The 18,318-nt window shown below is 39.0% G+C and overlaps 1 protein-coding gene across 1 annotated transcript; it reads right to left on the bottom strand.

The window, feature by feature from the left end:
• Positions 1-1,543: 1,543 nt before the first annotated feature.
• On the bottom strand, positions 1,544-16,015 carry ASPN (asporin). Its single transcript, XM_010186341.1, has 8 exons — positions 15,799-16,015; positions 10,295-10,566; positions 8,397-8,509; positions 6,442-6,655; positions 6,014-6,124; positions 4,019-4,112; positions 2,295-2,433; positions 1,544-1,741 (listed from the first exon to the last, which is right to left on the bottom strand). The coding sequence occupies exons 2-8, from the start codon at positions 10,539-10,541 to the stop codon at positions 1,544-1,546; spliced, it is 1,116 nt and encodes a 371-aa protein (XP_010184643.1). The 5' UTR covers positions 10,542-10,566; positions 15,799-16,015.
• Positions 16,016-18,318: the final 2,303 nt, after the last annotated feature.

An 18,318-nucleotide genomic window follows, 5' to 3' on the forward strand; every position in this document is an offset into this window, starting at 1 on the left:
GCTCTGGAAGTATAAGATCAAGACTACGTAGTCTTCTGCCTCTTAAGACTCTGCTACGTTTTTACAAAGCTTTCCTGTGTTTTGCAGGAAACTGTTCTGCAGTAAAAACCTCCCCTGGGCCGCTCTCCCTCCTCTCCCCATGTGGTTTTGGTTCTCAACAGCATAGTGGTCCTAGTAAAATATTAAATACAAAGAGACCAGATGAAGAAATCAGATATTAAGACTCGATGATTATTGCTTAGTGCACTTGGGGAGGTGGTAGAAAGGCTGGGAGATGGGGTATTGCTTGATTTCTATGTCGTATTTTCTTCTACTACCAGTCTGTGTCATTTTCCGTAGCTGCTTCAAATGCAGCATTGACTTTTTAACTTTAAGAACAGCAGTGCTAAATGATCCACAAGGTAAGTTGACTTGGAAAAAGGAAGAGTAGAGAAAATATCTAGAGAAGAGGCAGAAAGGTGCTTGGTTATTACCTCTTAATGTTTAGATGTGACCTGTCATGTAACCAAGTACACAAACGCAAATATTCTTTAAGTTTATTTAATTTATTTTGAATCCCAGTAGCAAATATACACTACATAGACATAATATCCATTTGATACAGTACTGTGGGTATTGAGAGTTTATGAGCTGACCTGCGTAAGAAGTCAGGGCAGTCGAGTTCCAGCTATCTCCTTGCATTCAGCAATCTTCAGGTACTTACGATGACGAGGGATTCTTAACCCGTGTGATGTCAAAATATTAAAAAGGAAAAAAGTTAAATGAAAAATGCGATTACAATTGTTAGAGATAGAAGAAAATGTTTGTGCTGGCCTAAAAGGAGTTTAATAATCATTCCTATTAAGCTTGAAGCATATGATAAATCTTGACTCCTACTTTTTAATGTTCAGAGTGCATCAAATGATACTGATAGCAAAACACTGAAGGACATTTTCCTCTTAAAGTTGCAGGAAAAAATACCAGAAACTTCTGGGTTTTTTTGTGTGTTAGCTCTTGATATGAAACCCACCTTTATCTCACTTAATAGAGTATAAAACTATCTTCTAGTTTAGAGCCAGAAGACCTTTTTAGTGCATCTTTGCTTACTGTCAAATGGCACAAGAAGTTGTCCTTGAAATCTGATAAATCTTTCTGCAACTTTTCTTACCACACGCTGTGGAGGAAGAGGTCCTTACTGTGGAAAAAGTCACTTCCACTTGCGTTTTAGAATTGATTGGAAAGAGAGAATATGTGAAAACGATGTGATTTAAATAAAGAACTTAACGTCTATAATAGGAAACATCAAATACAGTTTCCAGTTCACTTCCAAGAGTCCTTCCGTAACATATAAAGGCTTTTGTTTAAATTATTCAAATGTTGGTTGAACACTGTCAAATAATATAATGGATCCTATTAACATATTGCTCCTAATGAATAATCTCTGAAATAGTAAATACTTTGTAAACTGGTTAAATAGTGTAAAATTGGCATTTTTTTTCCACAAACTTCAAGTATTGTAGAAGTGATTTGGACAAGTTGCCTTTTGAAACGAGCAACTTCAGTTTCACTTGAGGAAATTTCCCAGTTGCACGCTGTTTCTGGCTAAAATGCAGCGGAAAGTTGAAGGCTGGACCTCCCAGTACTTGACGGGGTTATTGAAGAGGCTTATGCCACTGTACAGCGCTTTCTTCTTCCTTCTTCCCGTTGGGCAGAAATCGTTCACTCCCAGCTTTGCAATGTGATTAGAATGAAGGAAGACTACCTGCAGCAATGAGAAGCAGTAAAATACCGTGGTTAGTAAGTGGGAAAAACATCTGAACATCCATCAGTGTATGGATAACTGAGGTTTGCTGTAAGATCAGGGGGATGCAAACCATAACAGTAACAGGGCTTTCTTCATGTGCCCTCAAGCTTTGTTCAGCTCTGCATCCTAATGTGTATGTCATCTTATCAAATAGATTTGATTTTAATTGCTGTGCCAGAATTAAGGAATTAAATGCACTTTGAAAGCATTTTATTGAAGAAATTACCTAGTTTTAAATACAGATTGTAAAATATTATTTCATCATTTCAGCCTCATAATTAATTATCTTTGGATTGAAGACTTTTCAGCATGTGAGTCGAAAAATTTCCACTCTGCCGTGGATCTTCTTTATTCTTTAAATATATCTATGATTTCAGGTTTTCCTGATGTGAGAATCATATCAAAATATACGTGACAGTTCATTATGCTTTTTAATGATGTCCTAATTAGTACGGCAGTGTGAAAGTCAATTTGTAACTACCAGAGCTTTCTGTTAGGTTTAGTTTATCACCTGCAGATATTTCAGTTCGGGTAATCCAGGAGGAACTTTCTTGAGCTTATTTTTTTCAAGATGGATTTCACGTATACCCGGTATGTTGGCTAAACTTCCGTTTTCCACATCTTTGATTTTATTATTCCCAAGGCCTAGCCTAGAAATAATAAAAGGGACATTGAATTAAAAACAAATTGAGATGCACAACAGGACTGAAGTGTAAACTCGTTTTTTTTAAAGATTGAAGTTCATAGGAGTAGACATAAGGGAAAAAACAACTGGAGAAAGACGATGCTCTCCTAGTTCTGATAGGAACAAACCCCACCATTGATCTAACCAATATTTGTCGTTCATTAATCTCCATTTGAAGGACAGGAGCTAGCCTGGTGTGAGGAACTGTCCAGTTTTCAATGCAGTTTTTCTGCTCTGTGGCAAGCGTTGAAATGATAAACATCAACCAATCTGCTTGTAAAATAGATCATACCCTCTTATCAAGTAGCACAGCTACCAGGTATGCTCATGGTAATTACAAGTGTTAATCTAATAAACAGCCAAAGAAGAGAAAATCTTGTTTTATATCAATAACTTAGTCCAAAACTTTGTATTTTGGAAATAAGCAGGACTACCTTCTTTCCTACTTCCACATTTTCCTCAATTCAGACCTTGGATTTTTTTGCTCTGAGACTTCAGCCTGCATTGCCAAGGAGGTGATTGAGAAAGTGGAGACACCGGTCGGTTTGGAAGTGCTTTTTCCCAAGCAATCCTGCAATCCCCTTTTTCTCATTTCTTCCTTTGTTACTTCAGAAACTGAAGTCAGTGTCTAAACACAATTCTGTAGTTCCCCTTTGCTAGCAGTTTCTGTTACTGAGTCCGAAATCCAGTGCTGCTCAGCCATATTTTCACTTAACTGAGCTTTTCAGAAAGAACTTCCTTCTGTCGTCCTCCATCAGTGACAAATTCCTCAGAAAAATGCATTTTTAATTATTTCTTAAACCCCATCACAGTTGGAAAGAGTTATCAAGCTCTTTCCTTTACCAGCTATTGTATTTCTCTCACGCTAGTTTGCGGGAGATGAATTTATCTTCTCTTACAATTTTCCGGTTATCCAGTTATCTCATGTGTTTGTACAAACACGTCTCAAATTTCCCTTTTCATACCATCCTTTTACATTTTTCTTTGGGGTGTGTCTCCTTCCAATACCCTTAGACCTCCTCTGGAGTTGAAAAGCTATTAGGACTCTTAAATCCTATAAATTTAGGTGCAAGGAAGGCATTCCATTCCTAAAACAACAATTGGTTGGTGTTGCTGTATACCTGGTTTTGGGGGCAATTTGTGGGACGAGTTCCCTGGGACTGAATACTGTGGATAAATAATGTGACCACAAAGGTTCATATATTCCGAGTAGGAGGAATACATGCAATGCTTAATTAAAGCAAATGATTAGTAGCACATGAAGAGATATTATGCAAAAGCCATGCTATGTTACTCAACAGCCAGGTGCCATGAGGTGAGGATTTCTGGTGATTACCTTTTGTAATCAGATGCTGTTCTTAACATACACTTCTGTTGAGCAAGGCATGAAATAACGAAGCTAACGTCTGATTTGTTTTAAGTTTGGTCTTATTTACGGAAGTTCTTACTAAAAAACTTAAAGCTTTTAATAATTTCTCCCATTAAAAAGAGAAGTATCAAATCAGGTGTGACCTTTTATCAAATACAAGCGTTCTGCGTGGCAGTTTTACCTTTGAAGATCTCTATACCGGTTAAAATCTTCAAGCTCGATGGCTGTGATCTTATTGTCATCTAAGTGAAGTTCTAGTAGGCTGGAGGGCAAGTCTGATGAAAAACAAACACACAGGATGAGAACAATAAGCCAACTTATTTTTGTTGGGAATATTTGTTATGTTCCAAACTTCTTCTTTCCTTTCTGTCACAGCTCCTGAGGTGTGAACTGTGAGGAAAGCTTTCCGAATTCTCTAAGCAAAATGAGGTGTTTAGTGTGCTCTGTCCCATGCTGGTACACAGAAGGTTTTCCCATCTGGTACCAAATAGTCCCAATTCAGACCTGCCCACGAATGGACAGGAATCTTATTTACAATATCCTCTTAGTGAGGCCAGCGAAAGTTGGTCACAAGTTGGCATTTCTATTTGCTGATCTTATGTTTGGTTTGATGAGCACCTTCCAGATGCACCCTGACACCAAGCGAGACAAACCACGTACTTCTGTTACTGACACAGCTTGGGAGAGCACTGCTCCCGTTGCCATTTCTTGTAGCACTGCAATCCTGAAGGAAAGGGATGTGCTTTGCAGTCAGTCGTTCTGCTTCGGTGGTGTCTGCTTGGGCTTTTTTCCAGTTTACAGTTCTGCTGGGTGCTGCTTGTGTCTGAGTTGTGGTTTTAAGAGGGAAGACCGCCCATCTGTGCATTTTAGATTTTAAATGCATTTTGTAAGGTACACTTTAAAAATCTTTGTGTCGTCATAACATTTGTCAACAGAAGGATCTCCAGACTCGGTTTCCATTTGTGACGAATGTGTTCATCACGAAATCCTGTTTATTGATGGATTTCACACCACGTATTGGACCTCATGCTGTGTTTCCTTATGGGAGTTTTCTCTACAGTGAAGACAAAATCGGAATCATTTTCTGTATGGGCTTTTTTTGTGCTAAGTGACACGAGATGGTGTTATGATGATACTAGAAGAATTCTGTGTGTGTGTTGAGGAGTGTCACCATAGGTAAGCACATAGTTTCTTATCTTAAAATTATCTGAACAATTAGAGTGAGTTGGTTTTGTTTGTTGATGGGGTGGGGTGCTGGTTTTTTGTATTCTCAGGGATGTTTTTCCATATATCTCTGTCTACAATTTATTAAAAATTCAATTTATTAAAAACCAAGTTCTGTATCTGAATGATCCAGAAATAAATATCTTAGCAGCCAACACTTAGCTTCCCTGTAAATTAATGAGTGATATAATATACTTTATTATGCTTTGTTTCCTCCCTTTTTCTCTTAGCCAGTAGTTTTGAGCAGTAGAAAATCATGAGAATTTGGTTAAATACCCTGTTACCTCCTGAAAAGGCAGGTGGATGTTGTACTGAGTTCCTTCCTGCCGCTTTTTGTGTGTGTGGATCAGTGATTTGTAGAGTGTTTTAATTGAGTGCTGCCTCCAATTTGCAAGTTGTTTCATGTGAAGCAGTCATTGAATTCTGTGGTACGTTATGTTGAATTTAATTGAAATGATATTAAATTTTTCTTAGCAAAACTCCATCAGAAGATCTAGAAAATGCTGTACTGGGTTTTTCATTAAGGTGGTTGTGTTGCAGAGCATATTTGAGCTACAGAGGCACTTGAAACATTCAAAATTAAAGGTAAAAATGAAATGCGTAAAGGAATTGGGAATTCTGTGTCCCTGCTGACCCAGATCAAATACCAGGGGGTTTATTCTTTTTCTGTAAGGATTTTTGAGATGCTGATGTGAAGTGACATTATGTGATTTCCTTCACATTGTTTCTCCTGAAAAGAGTCCCTGGTGACTCTGAGAGGAGTGGACGCGCACGCACGCGTTTGGGGTGCAGAATTGGATACACAGAAAGAAAAATAAGGTAGGATATGGTTTGGTAGTAATACACAGTACAAAACAATACATGAACATTTTAGTAATCACATCGATAGTAAAGCTTTTTATTTAGGAGTGTACCGGTATAAGTAAAATAGAAATGGTAAAACAAAACGTACCTTTAGGAATTGAAGTTAATTTAGCTTCTGCAATCCTTATATGATAGATATTTACTCCTTCGAAAGCCCCTGGCTCTATTCCGTCATTGTCAAGAGGATTTGCACTCATTTCTGGCCAAGGATAAAAAAGAAGTATTTATGGCATAGGAATTTTGTGTATGTTAGACTGAATTATAAACAGTTAATTTCACGTTATTTGACTTCTGATCTTCCAAGCAGTTACTAAGGTTTAGCTTTGGTTACCTATTCTGAGGGGTAGGAGTCACAGCGTTCAGCGAGTAAAGGGCTTGAAGGGTTACCAGAAACCTGACCTGTGTAACAACTTCACATAGAAATTAAACTGTAAAAGAGTTTCCACAGCATGGATATCTCTTTAAGAGGAAAATATATATCATTTTTGATAAAGACATCTACTGAATTGGACTCACCTAAAACATGTAGAGACTTCATTCCTTTAAATACGTCCTTGTGGATTTTCTTAACCTTATTAGCGTGAATTCTGAGCTCCGCTAAAGTTTTGGGTAGATTTGTTGGAATCTCGGTTAGCTGGTTGTGGGACAAATACAGTCGTCGTAGCTTCTTTGTGGGTTGAAAGGCTTTGGGATGGATCTTGGATATCTTATTGTTGTTCAAAGCCAATGCCTATGAGATGCGGGGAGAGCAATACAAAGAAAATGTATCTATACAGAACTGTTATGATTATTCACTTTAAGCCATTAATTTGCTGTACAATTTAACAATTAAGTATTTAAAATAGTTTGTTTTTCCATCATACCAGTTGTTGGCACTTTGTCTACACTTTGGGCAATTTAATTGATCGTGAAAAGCATAAAATGAACCTGGAAGCTGGAGCATGAACTGGAAGGTAGGGAAAAACTGGTGAGAGCTGACAAGGTGCCAGTGATGAGGAGAAGAATTGCCAAAACAATGTGTTTGTCTTCATATATTTTGGGGGATTGTATGGGGGTTATATTATTTTTTTTATTGTTGTTCCTTCATGCAAACAAATTCTCAAAGCTCGGCATTTCATCTTAATTTCAGTTAATGCTGCACAATAAAAGCCAGGTTTTGAATCTCAGTTACTTAAAGGTTCATGTGCGTATACAAGTGATACACACAGATGGATTTGGATCTTATTTGCCATGATTTGTCAACTCATTTGAATTAGGTGTCTGTTGACTGTGCAGTCACCAGTCCTTTATCGGGACAGCTTTTTGTTCTTGGTTACTGAGAGTTATCAGAGAACTTGTAGAGTTACTGCAAACTGTACATGATTTGAAATTATTTTGTGTGTCAGATCACATCTCTGCAATTCTGTAATTAGAGTATTCTTTTTTTTCCCCATTTTTACTACTTTGAACTATCGGGAAGCCATCTGTTTTCTGGAATTGTCAGGAGGGAAAATAGCACAAACCAGAATTAACCTTTTTTTGGCAGAAGAAATGGGGATAGCTGAGGGAAATAAACAGGAAATGCTGCTTCCTAATCCAAGTTGCCATCTGTGCATCTACAAAGTAAGACTACTACACAGACAAGTTGTGCAGAGTAAACTTTGCCTTCAGTAGAAGATTTGTCAGGCCTTGCCACGAATTAACTGGTGAGAAAACTCAAACCAGCCGAGAGGTTTCAGTTTGCACATAATTCAGTGGTGACTCGAATACGTAATGTGGTGGTTGCTGATGTACTCCAGCGACTTTCTCAGTCATTGGGGCTTAATTTCTAGAAGATCTTTTACCCTGAATATAAACCACAGTTGGTGTGGTTGCCTCTAACTTGCTGCTAAGACCATTCTGTACTCAAATGCGAGACACGTGAAGGGAGCTGGAGACACTTTGATGCAAACAGTCAATTTATATGGTTTCTATTTTTCCTATGCTACCTTAACCCATAATAATTAACAAACTCATTCTTAAGCACGATAAAACATAGTAGTATAGCATGGGACTTTTTCATTAATTCAACGTTGCTCTGTTTTCTGGTCAGGTCAATTGGATTTGAACCCATAGTTTCAGTGGTGTGTGTGTTGTTTGCTGGGCGCTTTTTAAAACTCCCTCAGAAATCGTCCTGTGAGATTAAGTTCTTTCTGCTGTTTTACACTAAGCAGATAAAATAGAAGCACTTGTTTGAGTGTTTCTGTGCATGCTGAGGACTTAATAAACCTTGAGGATCTTTTTGGTGAGATACACATGGTACATTTTATGGATGCTGTAGGAAGTAGGATAGCTCTTACAGCTTAATGAAAATTGCTTCTTACTGTGTGGGAGCAATCAAATACGCAGGCGTTAAGCTGTGTTTTTATGGATACTACTGGAGGAGGAAAATACCGTTTGTGTTTTAAAGGTATCAAAATATTTCAGGTCACTAAATAAGATCTCAAGCTTACATAAAGTGATGTGAGTCCTTGGAGATCGTTCTCCTTGACCTCTTTGATTTTGTTGTTTTGAAGGTCGATCATACGAGTGTCTCGTGGGATGTTACGAGGTATTGATGTCAAACCTATTTAAGTGTGGGACATAAACAGAAGCATTACACACCTATATGTCAGAAATTAACTGCTAGACACCAAAACACAGTGAGATTGTTGAGGATTAGGATTGGAAAGAAAATACCATCAGCCATAAAGCAGAAGATAGAAGGGGAACATTCAGTAATAGGAGGAACTAACTGTGTAAGAATGCATGACAAAATGTGTGGATAGTTTCAGGAGGAACTGCTTCTGCCTCGACCATGAAAAGCTTGAACGGGAGCTCGTTGCAGATTCCCTGGAGCTGCGAAATGCGCGGTCTCTGTGCACAGGGAAACTGCTGAAGGGCCTGGAGACAGCAGTGCTGGATGGACCTGGGGCCGTGCTGAGGAACGGGACTGTGGCTTTGAGGATCTCTGCCTTGTGCTTGAGTGCTCCTCTCTCCCTCTGCACTGCCCTAGCCACAACACTGGCACGCTTGCTTTTGTATCTGTCCAGTTAACATTGGGGCTGAGAAATGTGCTCCTGGTCTTCAGCTGCCAGTACTGAGTTACCAGTTGTATAAATTCCTCAGTCCAGTTTGTTGTTCAGTTACACACTTTGGTTTGTGCCATCTGAGATCCTGCATTAGCAGAAGTGACTTAGCAAGGGATTAGCATTTGCTCTTCAGTGGAAATGCTGATGCATCAAATGCTAAATGCCGGTCATTTATTAACAATTATACCAGAGTTAATAGTTTATGGTTATTAAAAGATGAAGTCTATTAATAAGGGGTTTTTTCCTGTGTGTGAACTGAAGGGGTTTGCAATCTGTAAAGCAGATACAATAACCACAGCTTATTGCTGTCTGCAGAAGTTAATTTTGATTCCTTAATAATGACACACTTTTAAAAACCCAGCAATTTATGTGTTGACTCAATGTTTCTAGGACACGAGGAGTCTAGGATTAAGTTGAGGACAGTGGCAGAGCTGTGATAAGAATGAATGTCATTGCCACCGTGCTAGTGGCAGGACTGTAGTCCTTTGATTGCCTTGAAGCACACAGAAACTTCAATGAACACTAATTCAAATTGGAGCAATGAGTGAATTCATCTTTAGGGACTAGGACGTATCTGCAACAGTGACAGTAGCAGATCATCTGCTGTATCCCATTTATGTGCTGGTGTTAAATGTCCTTGCAGTTTATTTATGGCCTCTTTTTATTTTGTCATCTTTTCTTGCCATTTGACTTGCTCCTTTTTAGTTGTGAATGAAGCCCTTCTTTAGCCACAGTCCTTTTAGGGAGAGGGGACTAATAGCCTGTCTAACGCAAACAGAAGATAGAGCAAACTTTTCTGCTCCTCTGTTTGGGTATAGCTTCATGGAAGTAAATGAAACAGGAGAAAGTGTATTCTAAAATGTAAATATAAGCAATTTTGGATTATGTGATTGTTCTCTTAGTGGATAAAAAGCTGTGCAGATTATATGTACTTACTAACCCTGGTAAGTATTCAGTTAAATACTTTTATTTCTTACTTCTTCGACATGCTTTTCTAGCCTGTGCAGTTATCAATAGAAGTCATTGCTAAAGGAAGGTGGCTATAACAGTTTATTGTCTGATCTGATACATAAACTGGGAAAACATGTTGTAAGAAGAACTGGACTCTATAATTAGTTGCTGGACATGAATTAGACAGGGTTTGCAAACCTAACTGAGAAATGTAAGCTCCTTTTGAAAATTACTAGTATAGGAATACGTGAATGTAGAATTCAGCTTTTAAAAGGCAAATCCTCCAAAGCAGAGCCCAGTGGAGAACAGACACACAGATTCATTCTTACCTAGGTCTGAGCAATGGACAACTCTCACATAGCACTGGCATCCAAAGGGGCATATTGGGAATAGATCGAAAGGAATTAATGGCATAATTGGTTCAGTGGTTGGGAATAGGGAGTTGTCATCGTCATCATCATCGTCTTCTTCTTCCATATCTTGGAGCATCATATTCTTTAGTGTAAAATATGAAGGACCAATGAAAGGCTTGGCAGAGCACAGGGCCAAGAAGAGGAGGAGCGTGTATTCTTTCATATCTTGTCAATCAGGATAGCCAATCCTGAGGAGCAAAGGAAGCAGAAAAAATCCCAAACACAAGAGTCAGTGAATGTGAAACAGCAAATGAAAGTCTTTGTTGTCCCAGGCCCTGTATGTGATAGCTGGGCTGTCAGCTGAGAGGAGCTCAAAATGTGCCGTGCTTGAATTTAATGCCATAAAACCTGTGAGCGTTCCAGATTAGCTGTAACTGGAAAGTGTCTTTCTTATGTACTCAAAGATCCTTCAGTCTGGAAGACAGAAGGAGGTTGAATCACTTAGGGCAACTTCACAACGGAATCACAGAATCCCAGACCGTGAGGGATTGGAAGGGACCTCCAAAGCTCAGCCAGTCCAATCCCCCTGCCGGAGCAGGAACACCCAGATGAGGTTACACAGGAAGGCGTCCAGGCGGGTTTTGAATGTCTGCAGAGAAGGAGACTCCACAACCTCTCTGGGCAGCCTGGGCCAGGGCTCTGTCACCCTCACTGAGAAGAAGTTTCTTCTCAAATTTAAGTGGAACCTCCTGTGTTCCAGCTTGTGTCTGTCACCCGTTGTCTTAATGAGAAACCCTCATGTCAGATAGCTACAATTATTGTTTTCTGGTCTTGAGAAGAATATACACGTTACACAGTTACAATTTTTGGTTTTTCAAAAACTGTGGCAGATTGTGTCTCACTACAGCTGTTCATTCTCTTTGATTCAGCTTCTCCGTGGTCTAATTTTGCCAGATTTCTTTTAGCCACACCTGACTGGGAAAACCCAGTACTCCAGTCCTACAGTGAAGTGGACTGTTACCAGAGGAATGATGATCCATGGGTCAAAACCCTTAGATATTTTCTGCATAGTCTGGTTTTATTCCAAAGACGATTTTATTGACCAAATAATCCTGTGAAACTAGACACAAAGGAAAACAGAGATAGTAAGAATTGGCTGCAGGATGTTTTTGAGACTCTGAGGAAAGGCTGTAAATTGAGCCCTCAGCTCTCCATTGCTCCCCCTGAAGCCCAGTTCCAGCAGTGGTTTGGACCCTGCAGTGCCCTCAAACCAAGAGGGGCTGTGGTAGATTTTATTATGCATGTCCTGTTTATGCAAATGTTTCTATTTAGACTCTCATAGACCTCTTGAGGGAAATCCTAAACGGATATCGGTTCTTCTTTGATCACCTAATTAAATGCTTGCTGATCTGTTTATTGCTGAAAAATGTCTTTAGTGTAGGCATTTTGTCATTGGTCTCCAATCACAGGAAAAGGGCTGCACTGCTTTGTGTGTGTTTACAAGGATGTTAACTTGGCTTGTTCAAAATTCTGAGGTTTTGTTTGTATTGCCTTCTTTCTATACAAGGTCACTTCGATATTTCTTGTATTTGGTTCTTAACAGCATTAAAATGTCTATTGCATGCATTGCTACCACTGTAACTATATGTTTCAGGCTGTATAGAAAGACAAACCTAACAGTATTTAGGCAACATAAAACTCCCCCTTTTGATAAGAATGCAGTGACTCCTCCTCCCCAGATATGTGTCTGAAAACAGAAGCACAACATGCTGTTATCTTCTGCAGGTATGCAGCATATAAGTTTAATATTTATTGTAATCTTCCAGTTGTTTGCTCATTTCGGTAGTGCGTGTATCTTGTACTGACTTAACAGTCTCTTAAAAGAATCTCCACATCTTTTTCCCATATATTTTCCTTCATGTTCAAAATAACACTCTCTTTCAATGCTTACAGAAAGAATTTGATAGTTGTACTTGCAGTCCTTGGGAACAAGATGTGGAACCTACACTGGTGTGTTTGGAGAGAATTGCAGTCATATCTGGCTGTGCACCTTGGAATATTTGGCCCTTTCAGTCTTTTATTTCAGCTTCAACAGAACAGTCAAAATGTTCAATGCTTTAGTCATACTATTATTTAGAAGGTGAGGAGTTTGAAACCTTTCAGACTTCTGAGTTCTCCTTATCCTTGGACAAGAGTTTTAATGGCTGAGTTTTCACAATTGGGCACTTGGGCTGCTTAGGTGTTAAGTGTCAAAACGCTCTGTGCTTCATTCAGTGGTGTTGTACAAGTTCTGCATGTGGGATATCGAGCATCATGGCATATATCATGTCCTGGGATATCTAGTTCCTAAGTCCCTTCTGACTTCTCTTTGTGATAGGCACTGGATGTACAGCTTTATCGTGCCTGAATAATAATCTTTCCTGTATGGTCCTGAAATTCTCTTCTGGATCTGGTGCTAGGAACTTGTCTTATAAAACAATTTAAAAATGTGTTTCCACACTTGCACCTGTAGCAAATGGATTCCACATTTCCTTTCAGACATTCAAAGAACTAATTCTGATTTCAAACTATGAAAAGGTTGACGTTGTGATTGGAGTAGCAGCCAATTTGAACTCTTGAAAAACATGTGTTGTCCACGAGCAGTTCTAGAAAAGTAGTGTTGAAATGTGTCATTGATGATATATCGATAATCCTCCTGAGTTAAATCTCTTGAAAACAAGGCCCTTTACAGAAGGAAGCCTGAGCTGTGATACTTTTTTTTTTTTTCTCAAGAAAGAGAAGAAGCCCTTACTTCATCTTCCCATTTTGCCATTAGGAAATCCTTGGTGCCAACTGGCTTTGTAGTGAGGGGTGGTCATCAAGTTTGGCTCCGAGTTTGCACTGGCCAACGAACTGCCAAAGAATGGCTTCCAAAGAACTGGATTTTAGGGAGGTTTCATTTTTTTTTCCTGCCTGAGATTGTGAGTTTCCCAGTAAATAGATGTTGAAACTCAGAAACTTCAGTTTTCCCTGTAGAAATGCTCTGACTCTGCAGCTCATCTCAAAGACCTTACACAACCTTTCTGCATGCTTAAACTTCAAAGTAAGAGAATCAAAGACAGTGAAAGCCTAAAATCCAAGATACCAGTGGTCTTTCTGGAAATACTTTAAGTATTTTATGATAAGAATTTTATGAAATACATAATTAATTGTTTCAGAAAGTACAGTTAATGAATACAGCTGTGCTGATGGTGCACTGCTGCCACTTGAGGCTGGGTCAGCTCCTAGGTAGGTACTCTCGGTTCTCTCGTGCCAGCTCTTCCACTCTTGCTGTTCACTGAGCTGGTTGAACTCGCTAAGTCAGCATAAAATTAATGTGAGCAAGAGAAAAAAAAAACCTCAACGCATTCTTTCCGGGTGAACAAAATGAATCAGTCTGAGTATCAGAGCCAAGGCCAAGGGATGGGTGGAACAGCCTCAGCTCCTAGGTAGGTACTCTCGGTTCTCTCGTGCCAGCTCTTCCACTCTTGCTGTTCACTGAGCTGGTTGAACTCGCTAAGTCAGCATAAAATTAATGTGAGCAAGAGAAAAAAAAAACCTCAACGCATTCTTTCCGGGTGAACAAAATGAATCAGTCTGAGTATCAGAGCCAAGGCCAAGGGATGGGTGGAACAGCCTGGTTTAGGGGGGCGGGACGTTAAATGGAAGGAGGAGAGGTGGCCCAGCCACTCTTGATGTACACAAGCCCTTCGACAGGCTCAAGTGTTCTGTTGAATAACGCCCTGAACAGATGGTTGTTGCTTGGACAAAGCCTGGCCTTGTCCATTCTCATTTTTACAGGCCAGAATGTTGAAGATGAGCTTGAGAAAGAGCGTCATGATTTGAAGGGCTCGCGTACTTCTTCATTACGCATTCTTTGTAGCTGTCCTGCTTTTCCTTCTGGAAAAACCTTCTGAATGGCTCCTTTCCACTGCAACATTAGCTGTTCTGAAGTGAGGTGATTGAATATGGAGAGTACCTTGCATGTGGAGATGCTATAAGACTTCCTTATAATTCTATAAGACTAAAGACTTCCTTATAATGCTATAAGACTAAAGACTTCCTTTCCTAAGTATGTAACAATCCTAAAATCTCTGTACTGTTTGGGACATGCTTATCCTCACTAACGTGGTGATCTTTACCAAAGCTCATACTGCCAAACAGCACGTGGAAGATACGAACTTTGATGCTTTTATTTTAGTACAATACTTATCATTTATAACAAAGTAAATACAGAAGATGTCATGGTATGTTAATATGATTAAAACCTTTTAGAGATTGTGTGGGAAATTCCCACTTAGGTGTGCAATAGTTCAGTGACATGAAAATTCTAAGCATGAGTTATGGGAAGGAAAGCGCTTTCCGTGAGGATAGAAGTTTTATGCTGTTAGTATGGCATGTGTGCATAAGGAGTAAAAGAGTACGTCTGGATTCCTTGGCAGCTGCGTGCCAGTCCTGCAGCATGTGGTCTTTGCTGTCTTAGCAGTTAGGACAATGAATGAGTTAACGGGTAAAATTTTAAGACTTAAAAGGACTCTAAATTATATTCAGACACCGCTCTGGTACCGATGCACAGAGATGAATTTCCTATGGTGTTGTCTCTGCGAATGAAATGTTTAAATGACATAGTGGTGGTCTTTGCAGAGGCTCAGAAACATCCCTGTGTTCATTAATAACACAAATCCTTGCACTGTGCACAGATTTTGTCCAAAGAAAGGCAAGACCATGGCTGTTTTGCAAGCTATATTTAAAAATAGTTCTGGTTCTATTAGTCATTGTCCCATTCCAGAAATAAAAGGAGTTTATGTTTAACTCTTTGTCTGTTCTACTGATTTACTGAAATTGCATCAGGAAAACAGGAGGAAATTTCTGGGTCAGTCGCATTACTGAAGAAATGGTTCTGTCTTGAGAAGTGGTCCAGTATGGAAGTTCTGTAGTACAGCAATGAATAGCATGTTTACAAAAGAATTTGTTTAGAGAGTGTTTACTTCTTATGGAAAACACTGCTTGACTCCTGTGTGTTACCGAACACGATCTGTGAACATTTTTAGGTTGTTGCTCATCTCCAGCTCACTCTTTCATGTGTCATTTCTAATTACTTTGCTGATACATACTTTAAAGAAAACCCCTTGAACACCAAATTACAGAAAGCTAACACTGAATTGTAACAGTAAGAACTGCTGTAGTTGTGAGATAGATTGTAATAACTGAGGAAAGAAAAAGTAAGGTTAAGTCTTTCTGACAAGTCTGGTTTTCATAGTTAAACAATTCACTGTAGCTTTGTTTGCTTTGCAGCTCAGATGTAGTAAATACAGACTCATCTCAGCTGCAAAGTAGATTTTCAAATGCTCCATAAGATAAAGTGGTATTTCTAACTCTAGATTACCTGACTTTTTAGTGACTGACAACCTGTTGCTCAATTCTTTATTGCTATTTAAATAGAATAGGTATTCAAACTGGACATACCTTGCAAGTCTGATAGTTCTTCTGGAAGCACTGTGATAATCCACCTGAGCTCTTTATGTCCAGTTAGTTCATATTAACAAAAAATAGAGGAAAAAGAAGTTAGGCTGAGTTCTGTGATTCTGTGAAAGTAAATATAAAGCAAAAAAAAAATCCACTTCCAAACTTCTTGATCCTCCTGGCACCGGGGGTGATACCAGAGTAAAGTGCTGCTTCAGATTAGCCCATCTTAGTACTGAAGAATGATATTAAGGCGACTTGTTACCACTCATATGGTTTTCATCACTGCTTGTATTGCAGCCAGAACTTCTGGCTTAACTCTAGACGTCTAGTGGAAGACTTTGTAAAACCTGTAGTTTAATAATAGTTGACATCAGGCCATTGGAAGTACAGTGAGGTCCATTTCAGGTCATCCCTGTCCTGCCACCACACTTTTTAGTTAGGATTTCAGTAGCCGTTATTATTTTAAAAGTGTGACTTTAGTAAAAGTATCAAACCTTAGCCAGTGGCAGGGTAAACCAGTAGCCTGTAGTGATCAATGTGTGCCAAACATATCTAGGGTTATAAAATTAGGGCTTTGTTGTGTAGGTATGGGTAAATACTACTTGCTTTCGGTAGACAACTGTCTGGTGAGGGAATATGATCCAAAAATGCATACTGTAGATTCAGTTTTATTAGTCAGTACAGCTAATTTATTTCTCTTGTGGATGAGAAATTAAGCATCTCTCTTATTTAAAACAGAGGCAATAGTTGCAGTATTCTGTGGTATGGATTGGAGTTGGGAGGTTAAAACAAAGAGCTTGCACCGAGTGATGTTGTTTGTACTGACATGAATGTCACGATACGTAGAAACTGGGTTATTCCTTGTTTACCTTGAGCAGGCTGCCTGTTTATGTATCCTTCAGAAGTGTGTGACAAGTTGAGTCTACCTAGAGGAAGAGTTGCACTGTAACAGTTTGTGTCTTTAAATCTACAATAGTTTTTGTCTATCCAATTCCAGGCATGCCTGACTTCATGTTGCTTTAATTAGCTCCTTTCTCTGGTAAGAGCCTGGTCTTGCTGCAGGAAAAAAATAGCTGGGAAATGTGATTTAATTCTTTAATATGCGTGTAATGTGGTGGTGTTGGCAACATGATGGTTTAAGTCGCGTATTAGTTACTGTCTACTGTTGGTCCTTTAAGGAAGAAAAAGATACTGTGCCAAAAATGAAAACTATCGGAGGAAACGAGAGAAGACTTGTGGTACCTGTCTTTGCATGTGTTCAGTGCCAGGAGCATAGGTGAATGATGAAAAAGATTTTTCCTATCGCTTTTCCCAAGGAATAAAATTACAGCTTCAAAAGCAAGCCCAATCCTACATAAGAATCTGAAGGATGGTCTTAAACTCTATTGAAATATCAAATTGCATATATCTGCGTCCTCTTTCCTGCATTTGGAAACCGAAGCTTCCTGAGTAAACACTTCCCTATGTTTTGAATAGCTTGGTTTGGATGCATTTTCTTGAGCAAATGTGTATTAAATTGCTGTTTAAAAAACCCAAAAACCCAATACCCAGTTCCTTGGCTCTTTAATAGAAGAAAGCAAGGCCTGAAGGTCGTGATAGAAATGTACTGGTTTCTTCTTTCTCACCTCTCCTTTCAATAGTAAAGTCTTGAATCAGCAGTTTCAGTTGATCGTAGTTTTGCAGCAATGCTCTCTGTTCCTGGTGTTTAGCCAACACCTCAATTTTGGATAAATACTTGTTATTAATTATTATTTTCTCTTAAAAAAAATTTCTGTATAGTAGATTACTACTATACTATACTGTTATAGTAGATTACCTGTATGTTTTGTACAATGTATGGTATCAATATGGTAGAAATAACTATCACTTACATTGACCTGCCAGGATGAAGCTGTTTAATGTCTCAAGACACGGCTTTAGTATTTCTATTGTGAATATAATTGCATTCTGAAATAAAATACCCAAAATTCACCTTTTCAGGTGTCTTCTATAAATTCTGAGCTTTAGATGTTAGCTGTTGATAGCAACACTGAAAACTAAACTAAGACAGTGGTTCTCAGTCTAGTTCACGAGGCTGTTCTTTTAAACACTTATTTCCAGTTTATTAAACACCACTGCTATTGCAGAATCCCTCTCCAGGGTCACTGTTTCCAGTATATTTAATTTTTGGACCCAAAGTCATTACATGAGCCAGCACAGTAGGGCAGCCTTGGAGTTCTGAAATGGAAGCTGGACTGTGTGAGTGAATGATCTGGTGCTGGGTCCTGGGGTCAATGTTCCCCTCACTTTTTAGGGTAAGACTGCAGTGTGCCTACGGAGAACGTGTAGCAGCTGCAGCCTTTTGAGGTAGGATCAAGTGCTGCTTTCTTGGCTGTGTTAGAAAGCAGTTGATTTGAGGTGATGCAATGGGAGGTGCTATTAAAAGAAAAATGTCGGTATCTTATTGCTTCCGCTGTTTCATTAATAGTGAGGTTTTGTTTCAAAATAGCCTGAGAGAAAAATGTTTAATATACGTT

The sequence above is a fragment of the Mesitornis unicolor genome, unplaced genomic scaffold (assembly GCF_000695765.1).
Source record: "Mesitornis unicolor isolate BGI_N332 unplaced genomic scaffold, ASM69576v1 scaffold9426, whole genome shotgun sequence".
NCBI classification, from domain to species: Eukaryota; Metazoa; Chordata; class Aves; order Mesitornithiformes; family Mesitornithidae; genus Mesitornis; species Mesitornis unicolor.

Excerpts from the sequence above, each read along its gene's own strand:
- ASPN (XM_010186341.1), bottom strand. The coding sequence starts at position 10,541 with ATGAAAGAATACACGCTCCTCCTCTTCTTGGCCCTGTGCTCTGCCAAG. Across the intron at positions 2,434-4,018 it reads CGGTATAGAGATCTTCAAAG|GCTAGGCCTTGGGAATAATA; the intron begins GTAAAACTGCCA and ends TATTATTTCTAG. Across the intron at positions 1,742-2,294 it reads CCGAACTGAAATATCTGCAG|GTAGTCTTCCTTCATTCTAA; the intron begins GTGATAAACTAA and ends TCATTGCTGCAG.